The sequence below is a fragment of the Mus caroli genome, chromosome X (assembly GCF_900094665.2).
Source record: "Mus caroli chromosome X, CAROLI_EIJ_v1.1, whole genome shotgun sequence".
NCBI classification, from domain to species: domain Eukaryota; kingdom Metazoa; phylum Chordata; class Mammalia; order Rodentia; family Muridae; genus Mus; species Mus caroli.
The window spans coordinates 105004572-105023748 of NC_034589.1; the positions used below are offsets into that span (position 1 = coordinate 105004572).

General features: G+C 37.6%; 1 protein-coding gene across 5 annotated transcripts in view; it reads right to left on the reverse strand.

Annotated features, from left to right (window-relative positions):
- Hdx (highly divergent homeobox) overlaps nt 1-19177 on the reverse strand; it is a 121273-nt gene that overhangs the window by 25876 nt on the left and 76220 nt on the right. For all 5 annotated transcript variants that reach the window (XM_029472958.1, XM_029472957.1, XM_029472959.1 and 2 more), the window contains one exon: nt 1240-1447. In XM_029472958.1, coding sequence (XP_029328818.1) covers nt 1240-1447 — 208 coding nt within the window. The remainder of the gene's footprint in view (nt 1-1239; nt 1448-19177) is intronic.

Here is a 19177-nt window from a genome sequence, read left to right on the forward strand (position 1 = left end):
ATTAAAAATCAAAAAAAAAAGTTAAGAGGTATAAATTAAACAAGGGGTTGGAGAGCTAGCTCAGTGAGTAAAGCACTTGCCACATAAGCAAGCATAAAGACCAAAGTATGGTCATCCACCAGCAATTCCAGCTCAGTGTATGAGATGGAGACAGAATTCCCAGAACAGGTTGGCTTGTACTGGAAAAGAGACCTTTGGGTTCTTGGATGCCTACACACACTCAAACACCACGTGCATATCATACACATATACATATGTGAAATAGATAAATAAACCAGAAACTAATTGCCAGTATTCTGAACTGATAGCAGTGAAAAAATAGCAAGAGACAAGTGTGCAAATGAGTGGTTTGAAATTCCTCATGCACAGATCCAAAAGGACTATAGATTTTATTATCAGATTCAGAGAAAGTACATAGAAAAACACTTACATAGTCAGAAGGCAGATTAGTGTGCCTGAAGCTGAGGACACAAGAGACACTGACTAAACATGAGAAGTTTCCTGGGGTGGCAAAAAATATCTAAAATTAAACTTTAGTGGTACAAATCCAGAAGCTTTACTAAATATAACTGGATTGTGTATTTACAGAGAGTATTTTATTATATGTAAAGTAAATATTAATAAACATTTTAATAAAATGACATTAGGAGTATTTATTTCTATGCTTGAAGTCAAATAAAATATTCTTCTTGGGTAAATGGTATTAATCTATGCTATGGGGTACAGTTTCACGCAGGGATGTATTGAGAGGTATTGTAAAGACGAGCCAGTTTAACTTCATTTAACAGGTGAAGAAAAGAGTCTAATGAGCAGAGTTAAATGCTTTGCCCGAAACTGTACAATTTGCTAGTAGTAAAGCTTTGAGTGGCACCTAGTATTTCAGATCACAAGTCTATTTTTATTATAGTGTGCCATATTCTCTTTTGTTCAAGTATTTGTAAGCTCACACCTGACTAAGCATGCCAAATATAATAATTTACCTGCTTCTTGTATAAGGACTATTGTAATAACTGACGTTTTTAAAGTAGGCCATCACTATTGTGATAGATGAATGTTCTTTGTGATGACTTGATATAGAAGACTTTTTACATAGAAGCATTAAAAAATAAATCTGTTTCTTTTCAAATGCTTGGTCATATGTTTTGAACACTCTAGACTTAAAGTGCAGTCCACTGAAAAGCAAGTAAAAATACATCACATTTCCAAGGGCTGTTGTTATTAGGAGGTGCACTAAAGTACCTTGAGAGCTTGCTTCGGACAAACAGATGGACACTTCATCATTTCTGTCATTATCCTCTCCTACTTCAGGCCCAGCTTCCTCTCCTGGTGTGAGTGCAGACAAAGAACCAGGCTCAGGCTGCTCAGAGAAATCAGCAGGGCCTCCTCTTGGAGGTGGAACTTCAATTCCCATTAAACGGTATTTTCTTCTTCGATTCCCAATCCAAGTCTTTGTAAGAGAAATATAAGCAATTTTAGAAAATCTGGGCATCAGAATAAGAAACAAATGAGGCATAAAATATGATTAGAAAACACATGTAACAAGAAAAATTTCATTATTTTTTTTTAGCAGAAGAGGTTTTTTATTTAAATATTTAGACTTTCAAATGATATGCAGGCTATTGAAGATTGATTTTCTTCCTGTTTTTGTTGTTGTTTGTTTGTTTCCAAGGAAAACAATTCACCAAATCTTTAAATAGGAAAATTGATTGGTCTTTTTTTTTTTTCAATGAAATAAGGCTTAAATTTTGTTCTTCATAGCTAAAACTGTGCCCACTCTGTGTGTGGCTGGCTTCAAAATACTTGTTTCTAATAGTCTAAATTTTTGTTTTTATTACATTTAGAACCAATTGAAGTTTTTGTGTTTGTTTTTCTTTGTTTTGCTTTGTTGGTCAATATTTGGGATTAAACCTAGAGAGCCAAACATGTTACTACTGAGCTACATCCTTAGGCTTGACTTTTGTTACTTTTGCTGTTTCTGAAACAGGGTCTCAATTTGTTACCCAGTCTGGCCAGGAAGTCACAATGTAATCTGTGCTCCCCTTAAACAAAACCAGTCCTCCTGCCTTAGACCTTGTATTGCTAGGATTATAGGTGTGAGAAGCCATGACTAACTCTTAAAATTTTCATCTTAAAGTAACTGGAAATTCATAGAAAAATTCAAAATTCAGAACAAGTTTTATCTATTATTAACTTTGTTTCTTGTGACTTATGTCTTACAGAATTAGAATACACTATTCAAAACAGTAGACTAGGTATAGTGGTGCATGCCTATAATTCTGGCACTTGGGAGGCTGAGGTATAAAGATTGCTGTGAATTTGATGCTAACTTGGGATACATTAACAGGCCAGCTAGGGCTAATTAGTAAGATATATATGTATGTGTGTATATATATATATGAAAAAATTGGGTATATGCCTTGCCCAGCTTTTGGCTATTTCATATAAAGTTTCTATAAAAAGCCCTATGCAATCTTTTTGTGTTAATGTATGTTTTTATTTTATATTCTTAACAATCTATATGAGATTATATATATTTTTTCTATAAAACTTCGGTTACCATCATGCTAAGCAAGTACTCCATCAGTGAAATTCATGGAGTTCTTTTTCATTTTCTTTTTTTTTTTAATATTTTTATTACATATTTTCCTCAATTACATTTCCAATACTATCCCAAAAGTCCCCCATAGCGCCCCCCACTTCCCTACCCACCCATTCCCATTCTTTTGGCCCTGGCATTCCCCTATATTGGGGCATATAAAGTTTGCAAGTCCAATGGGCCTCTCTTTCCATTGATGGCCGACTAGGCCATCTTTCGATACATATGCAGCTAGAGACAAGAGCTCCAGGGTTCTGGTTAGTACATCATGTTGTTCCAACAATAGGGTTGCAGATCCCTTTAGCTCCTTGGGTACTTTCTCTAGCTTCTCCATTGGGAGCCCTGTGATACATCCAATAGCTGACTGTGAACATCCACTCCTGTGTTTGCTAGGCCCCGGCATCGTCTCACAAGAGACAGCTATATTTGGGTCCTTTCAGCAAAATCTTGCTAGTGTATGCAATGGTGTCAGCGTTTAGAAGCTGATTATGGGACGGATCCCTGGATACAGCAGTCTCTAAATGGTCCATCCTTTCATCACATGATTAAGAATCATATAATGAGCCAGGTGTGGTGGCGCACGCCTTTAATCCCAGCACTCAGGAGGCAGAGGCAGGCAGATTTCTGAATTTGAGGCCAGCTGGTCTACAAAGTGAGTTCCAGGACAGCCAGGGCTATACAGAGAAACCCTGTCTCGAAAAACAACAACAACAACAAAAAGAATCTTAAACACTATTCCACATATTTATTTGCTACTTATATAGCCTCTTTAGTGAAATGTCTCTTTTCTAATTGAGATATTTAACTGAATACCCAAGATAGTGTTCTTAGTGTTCCTTAAATACTCTGTGTATTAACTTTTTGGTCACATATGTGGTTGACAAATATTTCATCTCAGTGTATAACCTGAATTTCTATTCTGGGTTTTCTGCAGCAGAAATATAAAACATCTTTAAATTTTTAAAAACACTTCCCCTCAAGTTGCTGGTGAGAGGTATGTCAAAAATTGCAAACTATTGCCGTTGCTCTTGGTTGCCTACCAGAACTTGATTGTAAGACCTATTGCTGAGCAAAGCAAAAGAGAGATGGCCTCCACTATTAATATCAGAAATAAACCAGAGTACATCACTGTAGACTTTGTAGACACAAAATAGATAATATGAGGACATATAAACATCTCTGAACACACAATTGGATGACTTGGATAAAATGGGGCAATTCTTTCAAAACTGCAAATTACTGTAGTATAAACAAATTACTTGAACAGAATCTTAACTGTTAAGAAAATTTACTTCATCATTAAAAACTACCCTGTAAAGAAATCTCCAGGACCCCAAAGCCTGTAGATAATGTTATGTTTAATTATAAAAAGTAGAATGTAAAATATTCTAAGAATGAGAGTAAACAAGATATCCATTCTGGCTACTTGGACTTAACATGGAAGTGATTTTAACTTACATACCAATTAAGGAAAGTATAGGAATGTATACAGAGCAGAGAGGAAGAACTAAAGTTCTATTTGCAGATTGTAGGGTAGAGTTTATAAAGAAGATCCCAAGGAATACTCCTACAAATAAGAAGTGAATTCAGCAATAACTGCGAATACTAATCAGCACAAAGAAACCAACTGTGCTACTATAAAACTAAATGTACTGACCTGGGTATGGTGGCATATACCTTAATCCCAGCACTCTAGAAGCAGAGGCAGGAAGAGTTCCTATGAGTTCCAGGACAGCCATGGTTACATAAGTGAGACCTTATAGCAAAAAGTGAACATATTAAAGTTATAATTTAAAATATTATATTATTTTCTCTGCATACCTTCTTTCTGTGGTGTTGAGGATTAAATCCAGCATTCATAGTAGGCAAGCTCTTTACCACTGGACTACACCCCTAGTACTAGATTATATTACATCCCTCAAAAATGTATGCATAAACTTAATAAAATATGTGTAGGAATCATATGCTAGAAACTACTCTGTGTTGTGTGTGTATGTGTGTATTTGTATATCTAAATACCAAGACATGTCCCACTGTGCTTGTGGAGGTCAGAGAACAACTTTGGGTGTCAGTCTGGCTTTCATCTTGCTTGAAACAATGTGATTATAGACATGTATTATCATACAGCCTTTCCACTAGTTCTGGGTATTCAAAGTCAGGTCCTTATATTTGCAAGGCAAATGTTTACTCATTGAACTAAGCCCCCAAGCCATTTTTCTAAGTTATAGTTTTGTAGGGTGTAAATTAATGTCTGTACACCCATTCAGGTGTGTTTGAATATCATTTTCAGGTGTTGTTCCTCAGGCATCCTTGGACTTTTTGTCATTTTGAGAAAGGGTTTTACTATGTATCCTCAATATGTACAGCAGGCTGGCTTCATACTCAGAAAAACAAATGCTTCTGACTTCCAAACTCTCAAGTAAAAAGGTGTATGTCACCACATCCAGCCAGTTTAGACAGGGTTGCTCATTAGCCTAGGGCTTAATGGCTAGTCAAGTCTTGTCTGGCTGGACTGATAGCCCTAGGGATTGGCCTGAATCCATTTTAACGGTTCTAGAATTCCAGGTGTGTGTGTGTGTGTATGTGTGTGTGTGTGTGTGTGTGTGTGTGTGTGTGTGTGTCACCGTCTGGATTTTAAAAACCGTACTTTTCATTACATTTTTGTTCTCTGATCATTTCATACCGGTATAAATGAAATATGATTACAGGTACCTCTCAACCCCTCCTTACCCCTCCAATTTTCCTGTAACCCTCCTAATACATCTGTCCTCCCAACTTCATGTTTTCTTTGTTATTGTTGTGGGTCCATCCACTGGAGTATGTGAAACCTACCATTGGCCATACCCAGTAATTATAATTCTTTTTCTCCCAGTAGCTTTCAATTGCCAATAGCTTCTCAGTAACTGATGAAGCTTGGAGCCACCCCCCCCCCCATCTCTGCTGGAATATTGGCTGGCCAACTGTACCTCTCTTAGACATATACCCACTTACTTTTTGTTTGTGTGTTAGTTTGTTTGTTTTGTGTTATCTGGAGATGGGACATGGGTTTTCATATTTATATAGTTAGCATTTTACACTGATAGAACTATCTTCCCAGGCCCTTTCTATAAAAATATTAACTAGAATTTACTCTATACAAAAAAATCTACATAAATACAAAGCCATCATAGATACTTTCCAATGTAAATAAAAATGTGATTAAGGTTAGTTTTATATTTGGTTAGGTTTTTCAGAAAAAAATATGTCTGGCAAAACAGAAGAACTATTCAGTTAGTTTAAGAAGGCTAACTATTATTTGTACTTGCTGGGTTTGGGAGTAGGGAAGCAAATTCAGGAAATATAGAACTTTACATATATTTAGCAGTATATATTAAACATGAAATCTAAAAGAAACATATTGTCTTAGATGAAAAGTAATCCAAGAGAAAATTCTTATAGATGTTGGGTAATAATTTTCTTAAATTGGCTAGCTTTCCCACTAAGGAAAAACACTAGTTTAAAAAGTAGTTTCCATTTCCCTTTAATGTTGCCTCATTACAAATAAATTGCTAGACTTCAGAAAATCTAAAGAACTTGACCTTCTCACCAAAGCTCTTTTTATTTTATTTGTTATGTTCTTTCACTATTTCCTATCTGTGAGAACTGCTGCTTAGGAAAAGGTAATACACACCCTTTTCTTGTACAATCATCCTAGCCAGAGATCTTGTGCAAATGAAGGCATAGGCAACAGGAGGAAGATACCTTCTCTTTAGGATGCTTGTCTTATTTACATCATAAAACCTGAAGGAAGAAGAAGAAAAAGGAAAGAAAAAGAGAAACCAAGTTTCTGCTTCTCTTCCTGGAGGTGGGGAATCTCTCAGCTATGACAAAGTTAAAATGCGATGTGAATATTGGCAACTATTTGAGAGGTTTGATTTTATTTTTTGTATTCTAAGGTTCAAAATATTTTTAGATGCTCCTCAAAACTAAACAGCAGAACCCAAAAGTGGCAAAATGCACCTACAATGAGTTTCTAGGCAGCTCATATTATATAAAGAGACTGCCTTCAATATGAGTACCCTGAATGGCAATGGGGAACAATTCAAAAGAGAAATGCAATGGTAAAAATGTTATTTCATTGGATAGACTAATAGAAAAATGCGGTAATCTTACAAGTGGCTATGATTTGAATATCGACGTTCTCTAACCCTATTAGTATGATAAGCTTTTAACCTGTAAAGTGACAGTATTAAGAGGCAGAGCCCTTGAGAGATAGCTAGGTCATGAGGGTGAATCTCAAGAAGAGATTTACTGCTGGTTTTAAAGGAAAAACAAATGGATGTCATATTTTCCACCATGAAAAAAAATAGTTAGCTGTCTAGAATGGGCCCTAGCCAGACATTACATATGCTGGCTGGCACCTTAGTCTTGAATTTTGTAGTCCTCAAAACTATGAGAGGTTTGTTTTTTTGACTTGCTTACAACAAGCCATTTAATGTTATTTTGCTCTAGTAACTTGTGATGGCCACTTGACTGAGTGAAGGGATACACAGTCCATAAACATGATTTTTCGGTTTAAGAGGGCCCTCTGGAAGGCAATAGCATTAGATTAGCTCAACTGAGGAAAAAGATAAACCTAGCCCATTGAATACTTTAAGTTCCCATTTAGTCTTTTCATGAACATTTTAAAAACATAAAATTTACCACTCTTTAAGTTTCTCCATTCTGGGTTTTGGAAGAATGTGGGATCTTTAATTAATTGATTAATTAATTAGCTGTTGTTCCCCAGTATTATTCCTAATAGTGGAAGGGCTACTTAATTTTGTGAATCTGACACAAACTAGAATCACCTCCATCAGATTGGCCTGTTGGTAAATCTGTGGAGCATTTTCTTTCTTTTTTTTTTTTTTTTAGTTTTTCAATTTTACTTTATTTTATTTTTAAAAATTTTTTTTTTTACGTATTTTCCTCAATTACATTTCCAATGCTATCCCAAAAGTCCCCCATACCCTCCCCCCCACTTCCCTACCCACCCATTCCCATTTTTTTGGCCCTGGCATTCCCCTGTACTGGCGCATATAAAGGTTGCATGTCCAATGGGCCTCTCTTTCCAGTGATGGCCGACTAGGCCATCTTTCCATACATATGCAGCTAGAGTCAAGAGCTCCGGGGTACTGCTAGGCCAGGGCCTATCAAACACAGAAGTGGATGTTCACAGTCAGCTATTGGATGGATCATAGGGCCCCCAATGGAGGAGCTAGAGAAAGTATCCAAGGAGCTAAAGAGGTCTGCAACCCTGTAGGTGTGGAGCATTTTCTTGATTAACGACTGCTGTCATGTTGGAGAGTCCAGCTTACTGTATGCAGTACCAGCCATGGTCAGGTGGTAGTAGATGGTCTAAGAAAGCAAAGCGAGCAGCATGGGAAATAAGCCAGTAAGCACTGTTCTTCCAGGGTTTCTGTATCAGTTCTTACCTCAGCTTCTAAGGACGATGGACCTGTAAGCCACATAAGACTTTCCACTCCCAAGTTGCTTTTGGTCAGTATTAAATCACAGCAACAGAAAGCAAACTAGGACAGTGGATCAGTGTCTAAGTATTGTACTCAGTTCTTTGCTTCAGAGTTTCTTCAACCCAAAGTTCTTTCTGCATTCCAGCTTTTGAATATATGTAAAGATAAATTTTATCTATTTCATATTAAACTTGATTTGTTTAGAACTATCCAGTTTTTCAACAGTTTTTGAGACAGTGTCTCGCTATTTAGCCTGGTTGACTGTGTAGATGTGACTGGCTTCATATTTCCAGAAATCCCCCTGCCTCTGCATCATGAGTGCTTGGGTTAAAGGAGTGTGTCACCATGTCTGGCTGTTGTTCAACTGTTTCACATAATCTTTTGGCAAGTTATTTTATTACTTGGCCTCAGATTCCTTGTGTGCAAAATTAGGTTTTCTGGTTTCCAAATATTTTCCTTTTTAGGATAATAGGTATCCTTCCAGGATGGTCATCAATTGATAGAATAGGATTTATGTCTTTTTAACCAGAGCACCTAAGAATAATTTCAGAAGTATAATAGCCATTAAAAATGAAGACTTTTAGACCATAAATTTCTAATAGTATTTCTATTAAGCAATGTGAAAGTATATTCTTAACTTTTCATATAGATTTATGCTATAATATAGTTCATATTTTCTATATGATACACACACATATATAAATATATATATATATATATAGTATACATTTCTGTTAGATATTTGTTCATACCACAAATATTACTGAATACTAGACAGCAATCATATATACAGTAGTAGAGATAACAAGCATGATATATGGAGGGAACTTGAACTTACAATATAATACTGGTGATACATATAAAAACAAATGCAACTAAATAGTTTGACCAGATGTTAGTGAGAGCCAGCTAGACTATTTAACTACCATAATGTACTATAGAGAAGACTTTTCCATATTTAACTCAGTCTCTCAATTTTATAAAGGGAAGAAAAACATTGTGTTTTAGCAGGGCACTGAATTAAATCTCAGGGTACTTATCAGCTTATTTCCTGTACTTCCTATTCTTTATTGAGACAGTCTATCACTATGTAGCCCTGGCTAGCCTAGAACTTATTAGGTAAAGGATTCTGGTCTAAAAATTATAGGTATCCTGCATCCTCCTCCTGAGTTTTAGGTCTAAAGGTGTAAATCAAATACTAGCCTGTAAAATTTATTATTTTAACATTTTTTGAGTGCCAGGCTTGAACCCAGTGCGCTCTACATACTAGGCAGGTACCCTAACACTAAAATATGCCCTCCCCTAAACTGATTAAGAATCACTTGACTTCTTCTTGTCCTGGTGAGGATTTACTCCTAGGCTTTGCAAATCATAGTGCCAGGCTTTGCTAGCACTTTTCTGGGAAAGTAAGTGCTCTGCCTCAGTGCTCGCTGGCTAAATTAATGTCTAAGATAGATAATAGAAGCTAGGCTTGGTAGCTTTTATCTATAATCCCAGCACTTAGGAGGCAAAGGGAAGAGGGTTGCTTTGAGTTCAAGACTAGTAACCTCAGCTACTTAGCTTAGACTATAGAATCTCTGCTTTAATAAACAAAACCAAACAAAAAAGATAACAGAGAATTTACTATATAATTGAAAAATTGTGGTCTGTATAAAGATATTTCAAATGTAGCCATGCTCTTCTGAAACTAAATGTAGTCTTAAATTTTAAAATGTGCATGCATTTTTCTATGCAATTAATTTAAATTTCACAAAATCAATTTTAAACATTCCATCATGTATTGCTCACACTAACATTTGATCATAAATCAGTACATTTGGACCTGTCCACCATAAACAATACCCAGATGGAAAAGGCAGGCATTATAACAGAATTATCACAAGATAGGGGGTATGTTACTAGTTTTTGAGTACTGTTCCCATGTAATTTTATAGGCTTTGTAAAAATATCTTCCGACTTACTGAAGCTCAGAGATAGTAAAGCTCCTGAAAGTTCCTTAAGCAAGCTGCAATCTTTATATCGCACAGAATTCTGGCACATGGTAGGTTCACCATGCACAGTTGTTAAATGAATAAGTTAATAAACAATAGACAGGAATCTAGATATAATATTTCAAGTTAAAGAAGCATGTGCATTGTAACTATGATACTTAATTAAAATCAAATGAATGGTGTGCCACGTTTTCTTCCCAGGCTTCTTACAAGTATAGTAATCCTCTCATAGCTTTGCTGTTGGTGTTTGTAGTTTCAATGACCAGTAGTCAAATGTAGTCTGTGAATAGAAACACATGTCTTGACTTTCATCACTGAGACCACAGTCACATGGCTTTTTATCACAGTATAGAATTATAACTGTTTTTGTTTGCTATCGGTCATTGTCATTAATATCTTGAAATTAATGTAGAAACGAAACTTTATCATAGACATGTATACATAAACCAAAATCAATATACAAAGGGTTTGAGTTTCAGAAATACACTGGAGGTCTTGGAATGCTTCCATGAATCAAGGTTGTAACTTAATGGGACAGAACAAGGAAAAAAATCTCTAAAATGTCAAATTTTTGTCATAAGTAATAGTTGACTAGCCATCTAGACACACTGCTCACTTTAGTAATCAGCAACATGAACGTCCTCTGTACTTAACAAGATTTCTCCTGAACTCTCAAGAGAGTTTTTTTAATGGTAAAAACTCTTGCTCAGAGCAATTTATCAAATATTATAGAAAAAGTCCTTTTAAAACCCATCCTCTCTTCAGGGGATATGTTTTAAAAGGACTTTTTCTATAATATTTGGTAAATTGCTCTGAGCCACCAACCAGGCAGCATACACTAGCTGGTCTGAGGACCCTGACACATATACCGCAGAGGATTGCCTGGTCTGGACTCAGTAAGAAAAGATGCATCTAACCCTCCAGAGACTTGAGGCCCTAGGGAGCGGGCAGCTCTAGTTGGGTAGGAGTGGGGAACATCCTCTTGGACTGTAAAAAAGGATTAAAAAATAAAAATTAATAAAAAAGTTTTCACTAACTTTAAGTAAAAATAAAATATCACTTCATCTTTGTCTTACATATTGAGAGTTTCTGTAGGTATAGTAGATTATACACATAACTGATGCGGGACTTCATATTAATAGCACTAGTTTAAAAACATACTAAGTACATGCCTAAACCCGCTGAGGGAATCCTAGCCATGAATACTACTGCTATATCACCTTGCATTTGGGAAGTGTATATTTTTGAAAATAGTCTGTACTTATCTATTTTCTTTTGAAGTACAAAGGAAGGGGTCCCAGGAAGGCCCTGAAGCGCAAAGTACTTATTACTATCAATGATAGGTTAAACAGAGCATTTGAAAAAATATTTAAATATTCTACAGAAAAGTTATAAGATAAATTTGAGGATACCTTATTGAAGGTAGAGTAAAGAGAAAAACAAGTTAAAAATAAGAATTACAAAGAGACAGTTGTATCCCTGTAAAGGAAGTAAGCAATTCAGATTGCAGTGAATGAGTCATAAGATTCAGAAAATATATCTTCAAGATGATGAAACTATTCTACTGCCAAATGTGTGGGGATGTATTGAGTAAGTATGCAAAGAAACTAGTATCAAGTACTTAGAAAACTAGGTAAGCAAATATGAAAATATCAGAAATACAACATAAGAAATATACTGTGATAGCACACACTAATAGTGCCAGCACTTGGAAGGGTGATGTTTCCACGAATTCAAAGCCAGCCTAAGCTACATGATAAGCATCAGAGAGCTAGAGATACAGAGGGAGACCATGTCTCAAAAACCAAACGTGAAAGACCTTGGGTGCGAACTCTGGGGACAGTTCCAAGGTCCCCATAGGACTCTCCACTACTCAGGTGCCCTAGCATGCTCAGTATTTTAGGATCACAGGTAAGTGGAACACAACATCTGTTTCAACACCACCAGGAGTGCCTGGAGCCAGCAGGAGCAGGGACACAGGAACCCCACCCGACCAGTGGCTTGGTTTCCTTCCAGTTGGCGCTGGTCTATCTTGGTTTCAAACTCAGCAGGCAGTCCCATGGCCTCCAATGCCAGGTGCTCTAACATGCCCAGGGTCTTAGGAGCCAAGGATCCTAGAAACTTGGTCACACCAGGATCTCCGGGTCTTAGAGGAAGCTTAACTGCCAAGAACGCTGACACACCCAGAATCTCAGGATCACAGGATCCCTGAATCACAGGATCACAGAGAAAGCTGGATTCTGAAGAGTCCTGAATCAACCAGGATTACAGGAAGGACAGGCTCCAATAAGATATCTCAAGGGCAGGGAGCATTTGAGATAATCAGATGACAGGAGGCAAGCTTAAGAACAGAAGCAAGAGAAACCAAGATTACTTGGCATCATTATAACCCACCTCTCCCACCATGGCAAGTCCTGGATACACCATCACACCAGAAAAGCAAGATATGGATCTAAAGTCACTTCTCATGATGATGATGATGGAGGACTTTAAGAAGGACATAAATAACTCCCTTAAAGAAATACAGGACAACACAGGTAAACAGGTAGAAGCCCTTAAAGAGGAAACACAAAAATCTCTTAAAAATTTACAGGAAAACACATCAAAACAATGGACAGATCATGGAATCAGAAACTGAACAGAAGCACAGTAAAACGAACAAAAGTTATGAAACAAATGGATTTAACCTATCTATAGAACATTTTATTCTAAAACAAAAGGATGTACCTTCTTCTCAGCACCTTTCCTTAATATCTCTTAATATCAATGGAGTTGAAAGTCAATTTTATTCAATATTAGAATAGCTACTCCAGCACCTCATGGTACCTTCTCCAAAACTGACCATATAATAGGTCACAAAATTGATTTTTGACAAAGGAGCTAAAACCATCCAGTGGAAAACAGACAGCATTTTCAACAAATGGTGCTGGCTCAACTGGCGGTTAGCATGTAGAAGAGGCAAATGGATCTCCTTGTACAAAGCTCAAGTCCAAGTGGATCAAGGACCTTCACATAAAACCAGATACACTGAAATTTATAGAAGAGAAAGTGGGGAAGTCTTTAACATATGGACACAGGGAAAAGTTCCTGAACAGAAATCCAATAGCTTGTTATATAAGATCAAGAATGGACAAATGGGAACTCATAAATTGTAAAGCTTCTGTAAGACAAAGAACACTGTCAAGAACACAAAAAAGCAACCAACAGATTGGGAAAGATCTTCACCAATCCTACATCCGATGGAGGGCAAATATACAATATATACAAAGAACTCAAGAAGTTAGACTCCAGAGAAACAAATTACCCTATTTAAAAATGGGATACAGAGCTAAACAAAGAATTCTCAACTAAGGAATACTGAATGGCTGAGAAACACCTGAAAAAATGTTCAACATCCTTTGTTATCACGGAAATGCAAATCAAAACAACCCTGAGATTCCACCTCACACCAGTCAGAATGGCTAAGATCAAAAACTCAGGTGACAGCAAATGCTGGCAAGGATGTGGAGAAAGAGGAACACTCCTCCATTTCTGGTGGGATTGCAAGCTGGTACAACCACTCTGAAAATCAGTTTGGTGGTTCCTCAGAAAATTGGACATAGTACTAATTGAGGACCCAGCAATACCATTCCTGGGTATATACCCAGAAGATGCTCCAATATGTAAGAAGGACACATGCTCCACTATGTTCATAGCAGACTTATTTATAATAGCCAGAAGATGGAAGGGTCCCAGATGTCCCTCAACAGAATAATGGATACAGAAAATGTGGTACATTTACACAATGGAGTAATACACAGCTATTAAAAAACAATGACTTCATGAAATTCTTAGGCAAATGTATGGAACTAGAAAATATTATCCTGAGTGAGATAACCCAATCACAAAAGAACACACATGGTATGCACTCACTAAGTAGATATTAGCCAAAAAGAAGCTTGGAATACCCAAGATACAATTCACAAACCACATGAACTTCAAGAAGAAGGAAGACCATACTGTGGATACTTCTATCCATCTTAGAAGCGGGGAACAAATCACCCATTGATGTAGTTACAGAGACAAAGTCTGGAGTAGAAACTGAAGGAATGACCATCTAGAAACCAACTCACCTAGGGATCCATCCCATTTACAATCACCAAACCCAGACACTGTTGTGGATGCCAATAAGAGCTTGCTGACAGGAACCTGATATAGCTCTCTCCTGAGAGGCTCTGTCAGTGCCTCACAGATACAGAGGTGGATACTCACAGTCATCCATTAGACTGAGTATAGGATCCCCAGTGAAGGAGCTGGAGATAGAACCCAAGGAGTTGAAGGGGTTTGCCTCCCCATAGGAGGAACAATTATATGAACTAGCCAGTACCCCAAGAGCACCCAGCAAGTAAACCACCAACCTAAGAGCACACATGGTGGGACTCATTGCTCCAGCTGCATATGCAGCAGAGGATGACCTAGTTGGTCATCAATGGGAGGAGAGTCTCTTCATCCTATGAAGGCTCTATGCCCCAGTATGGGGGAATGCCAGGGCCAAGAAGGGGGAGTGGGTGGGTTGGTGAGCAAGAGGAGGGAGGAGAGGATGGGGGAGGGTGTTTTTCGAAGGGGAAACCAGGAAAGGGGATAACATTTGAAATGTAAATAAAGAAAATATCCAATTAAAAAAAGAAAAAAGTGAAAACTACATAATTTATAAGTTCCAAAGGAATAAACTATATAATACGTAATGAAAAACAATATTGCACAACATAATTCACAGGTATCAAGTATTTACATTATAATCATATTTGTATTTTATAAGTTTGGGGATTCTAGCAGGGGAATGCCATTATTTTCTAGCTTTCACAGAAAAAATGATCTACCTCTGTTGAGAATGGTTGGTGTCTTTAACCAAGCCTCTGTTTCAAGAGGAACACATACAAAGTTGTAAGGCAGGAAAGAAACCTGCATAGCTGACCAACTTGGCTGAAATCACCCTTGGTTTCTCACGTCAGATCATCCCAACCACTCAATATTAATATTGAATATCACACTAACCAATACTAAGAGAGGACAAGAAGGAAGAAACCTGAAGAGAAGTGAAAGAAATGGTTAAGGGAACAATGTCAGAAGATTTTTAAAGTCTTGAAACATACAGCAAAAATGTAATAGACACCGGTTAGCATGGAAAAAATGAAGTAGCAATATAAACAGGTTTTTGAGGTCTAGCTAGCTATGCCTTATATTTGTTCTTCTTTCTTCAAAAGTAATAACAGGTTTAGCTGAACACAAGATTGACACAGTAAAACTCTATTTGTAGGTGCCCTTGCACTTAGGTTATGACCATGTGACTAAACTTTAGCCAATTTGATGTAAGTGAAAGTGTTTAATGATAGTTTCTCCAGTTTTTTTGAAAGATAATTGGTATATACCCTTGATATTTTCTCTTCTCTCTGTTGTACACCATGGAGTTATATATGCCACCATAATGGACCTTGAAGAGGCCTTGCACCACAGAAGTGGCAGAAAAATCACTAAGGCTACCCTAGGAGTTTTACACTAGCTGTAGACAGCGTATCAGCTGGACAGAATTGTAGAGGTTTGTCTAAACCATTGTTATTTTGAATTTTCTGTAACTCAGAGCTAATTCTATTAAGTGTAGGACTTCATTCACACATGGCAGTAAATATCAAAGAGAGTATCTAATTGAGTAAAAAATGTTTGGCTCTAGCTTCTGAAAAAGGTAGGAGGGGAGGAGTAGGGAGAGTTTTTCTAACAAATTCTATAGAACTTGATAGCCTGGTTCTTGGTTGAGCTAAGGCTAGAAGCCCCGGAGACCCTGCTCCCAGGCACCAGGCCCCTGTCACTGTCCACTGCCCTACAACAATTGGCTTGACAATGCTCCCCACAGGAACCATAGCCTAATAAAAAACTCTAGTACCAGGCACAAAACCTTCCTTTTAAATGGTTGATGAGAGTAGTTCACATAACTGCCAAAACAATATAAATTTTTAAAGTAGCCTCTTGGGGTGGATCCCTGTTGCTAAAGACATCAAACACTTAGGGCAGGCACAGCCTCAAGTGGTTCGAACTGGATCTGACTTGAAAGCCTCTAGTTTCCATTATTCTAGAGCATTCTATGCAAACTTCCAAGGGAGAGAAGTGGATAACAGTCCCTATCCACCTGCATCACCTGTGAACCATAATAATTATCATAATAGCAAGGTACAGTAAGAGGCCTTCCCATGTCAGTGGCAGCCAAGAGTTGTCTAATTAGACTTAAGACCCATTCAACAGGAGGGAAATCATACCTGGTACTGGATACCTAGTAAGTTTCCAAGTGCTAGTTAAGTCATGGACCTTAGAAAAGAATAGATTTCTGCCACTGTACTAGACAAGCATAATTCTTTACTACATTCTAAAACTTATCCTTTTTCCTAGAGATAATTGTAGCTACCAAAGAAGCCCCTCCTTACAGCAAATGGAGACCATTGCTGAAAACCACAACTGGACACAATGCAGAGATCAACAAACTGTGGGGAACTCAGCCCCAGAAGAAACATCTGCATCACAATTCCTCTCTGTCTGCCTCAAGGAATATCATGGAAGAGAGGGCAGAAACACTGTAAGAGACAGAAACAATCTAGCTATGAAACAGCTATATAAACGAGACTGGAACAATGATAAGATCAATGGGAATATTATCATGGAATGGAAAGAATTTTGTGGGATTCCAACCAGCAACCAATGACTCTGGGGAGAAGGAAAAATTAGCTTATCCTAAGAATTACCACCTGCCTTGTTGGTTGTTTAATGCAGAATGATCAGCCCTGAAATCATATATACAAACAACAATGGACTCAGCAAGTTGTATTTATATTTGTATAGGTTTGAGAAAAAATTAGTAGCAAGTACCAAAACCAAAAGTATCCCCACCCTGTGTGTATGTGTATATGTCTGTGTAACAATGACAAAGAAAAAGAGGCTATCCACTTGGAGAGGACATGGGAGGATAACTGGGAAGGGATGAATGGAGGAAAGCGAAGGGGTAAAGTGATATTATTCTATTTCAATGAAAATTATTTAGTTGTTTTATTGTTAGTGTGTGTGTGTGTGTGTGTGTATGTATGTGTGTGTGCATGTGTGTGTGTTTATGCTCAGGTACACACATGCCACAGTGTGCAAGTGAAAAACAGAGGACAACTTCCAAGTGCTAATTAGTTTTCTTCTTCTACCATAGAAAATGAGGCTCAAATCTAGGTTATGGCTTGCAGAGCAAGCAAGCAGTTTTACTCAAGGAAGTAGGTTTGATTCTTATAAATAAAAATTTAAATGATAAAAACACAAGCTCCATATTTCCCTATTCAACTTTACTTAGGTTTTCCATGTTACAATCCCACATTAATAAAACCAAAGAAGAGAGAACAGAAATTGGCAGTTGGGGGAGGGGGGAGCGAATCTCTCTAAGACTTGTGAAAGACCCTGGACAGGGGATGCTCCATGGAGTCTGTGAACTTGACTCTAGCTAGGACTTCTAGCAGTGGGGAATATGGAACCTGAAGTGGCCACCTCCTGAGTAGCCAAGCAGGACTCCCAGTGGAGGAATAAGGACACTAACCCACCTACAAAACATTTGACCCAAAATGTATCTTTCTTACAAGATATGCACAGACAAAAAATGGAGCAGAAACTGAGGGAATGGTCAACCAATGACTGGCCCAACTTGAGACCCACCCTATGTGCAAGAACCAATTCCTTACATTATTAATGGTACTCTGTTATGCTTGCAGACAGGAGCCTAGAATAACTGTTTTCTGAGAGGATCCACCCAGGAGCCAATGGAAAGAGTTGCAGAGAGTCACAGCCAAACATTAGATGGAGCTTTGGGAGTCTTGTGAAAGAGTTGGGGGGAAGGACTGAGACTCCACAGCAAGGCCAACAGAGTCAACTAACCTGGACCCTTAAGGGCTCACAGAGACTGAACCACCAACTAAAGAGCAAGCATGGGCTGGACCTAGTGTCCCCTGCCCCACACATATGTAGCAGAAGTGCAGCTTGGTATTCATGTTGGTCCTCCAACAACTGGAGCAGGGGGAGAAGAAATGCCTAGTTCGGCAGAGACTTGATATATGCTAGGGTTTGTTGGTACCCAGGAGGGGTTCCTATTCTCAAAGGAGAAAGGGAGGAGGTAGGAGAGGGGCTGTGTGTATTGGGGGAAGTGGGAGGGGGCTGCAATCAGGATGTAAAGTGAATAAATAAATGAACAAATAAAATAATAAGAAATAATGTTAAAAAGAGTCTCCAGTCATTTTTTTAAAATCATTTCTCTTGCTATATTTGAAAATCCTTTAGAACAGGATGTGTCTGATAAATTTCTTTATCCCTGAAAGCATACACTCTTGCACAGCAGCATACTTGGCAAACACAGGATGAAAATTGGTTTTACATCTGGATCACAACAAGAAGGAAAGCACTGACTAGGACAGTAAGTGTTTTTTAGAGTAGGATTTGAAAAACGTTTGCCCATCGTCTTCTCTTTATGTGTTTGAAAAATGTTATTTCATCTGGAAGAGTTTTATATTTTGTTACTTGTTCTTTATTAGTACCTTCCTCCTGGTCTTCTAAGATGACTCTCAAGTATGGATGAAGCCACGCAATAACTTTGCACACTGCCCAATGCTATCATTTCTTCCTCTGAGTTGAATGAGACTTGGAAACCCAATGGTAGAAATCTTTATACCAAAGAAACCAGCAGATGGTTTAAAAAAAAAAAAAGAGGCATTTGTCCCTTAAAAAAACATTATTAAATATTTGCAATGCCCCAATCATCTCAACCTCATATAAATGTCTTTCAAGTAGAATATAAACTAATTGTTCCTATAATTGATCAATACAATTATTTTTATTTATTGTTTATTATGGATGCATGAGATATTTCAGAGAAATGTTTATATATACCTTTTACAATTAAAAATATATATATATACTTGTTTTTTTTCGAGACAGGATTTCTCTGCATAGCCCTGGCTGTCCTGGAACTCACTTTGTAGACCAGGCTGGCCTCGAACTCAGAAATCCACCTGCCTCTGCCTCCCAAGTGCTGGGATTAAAGGTATGCGCCACCA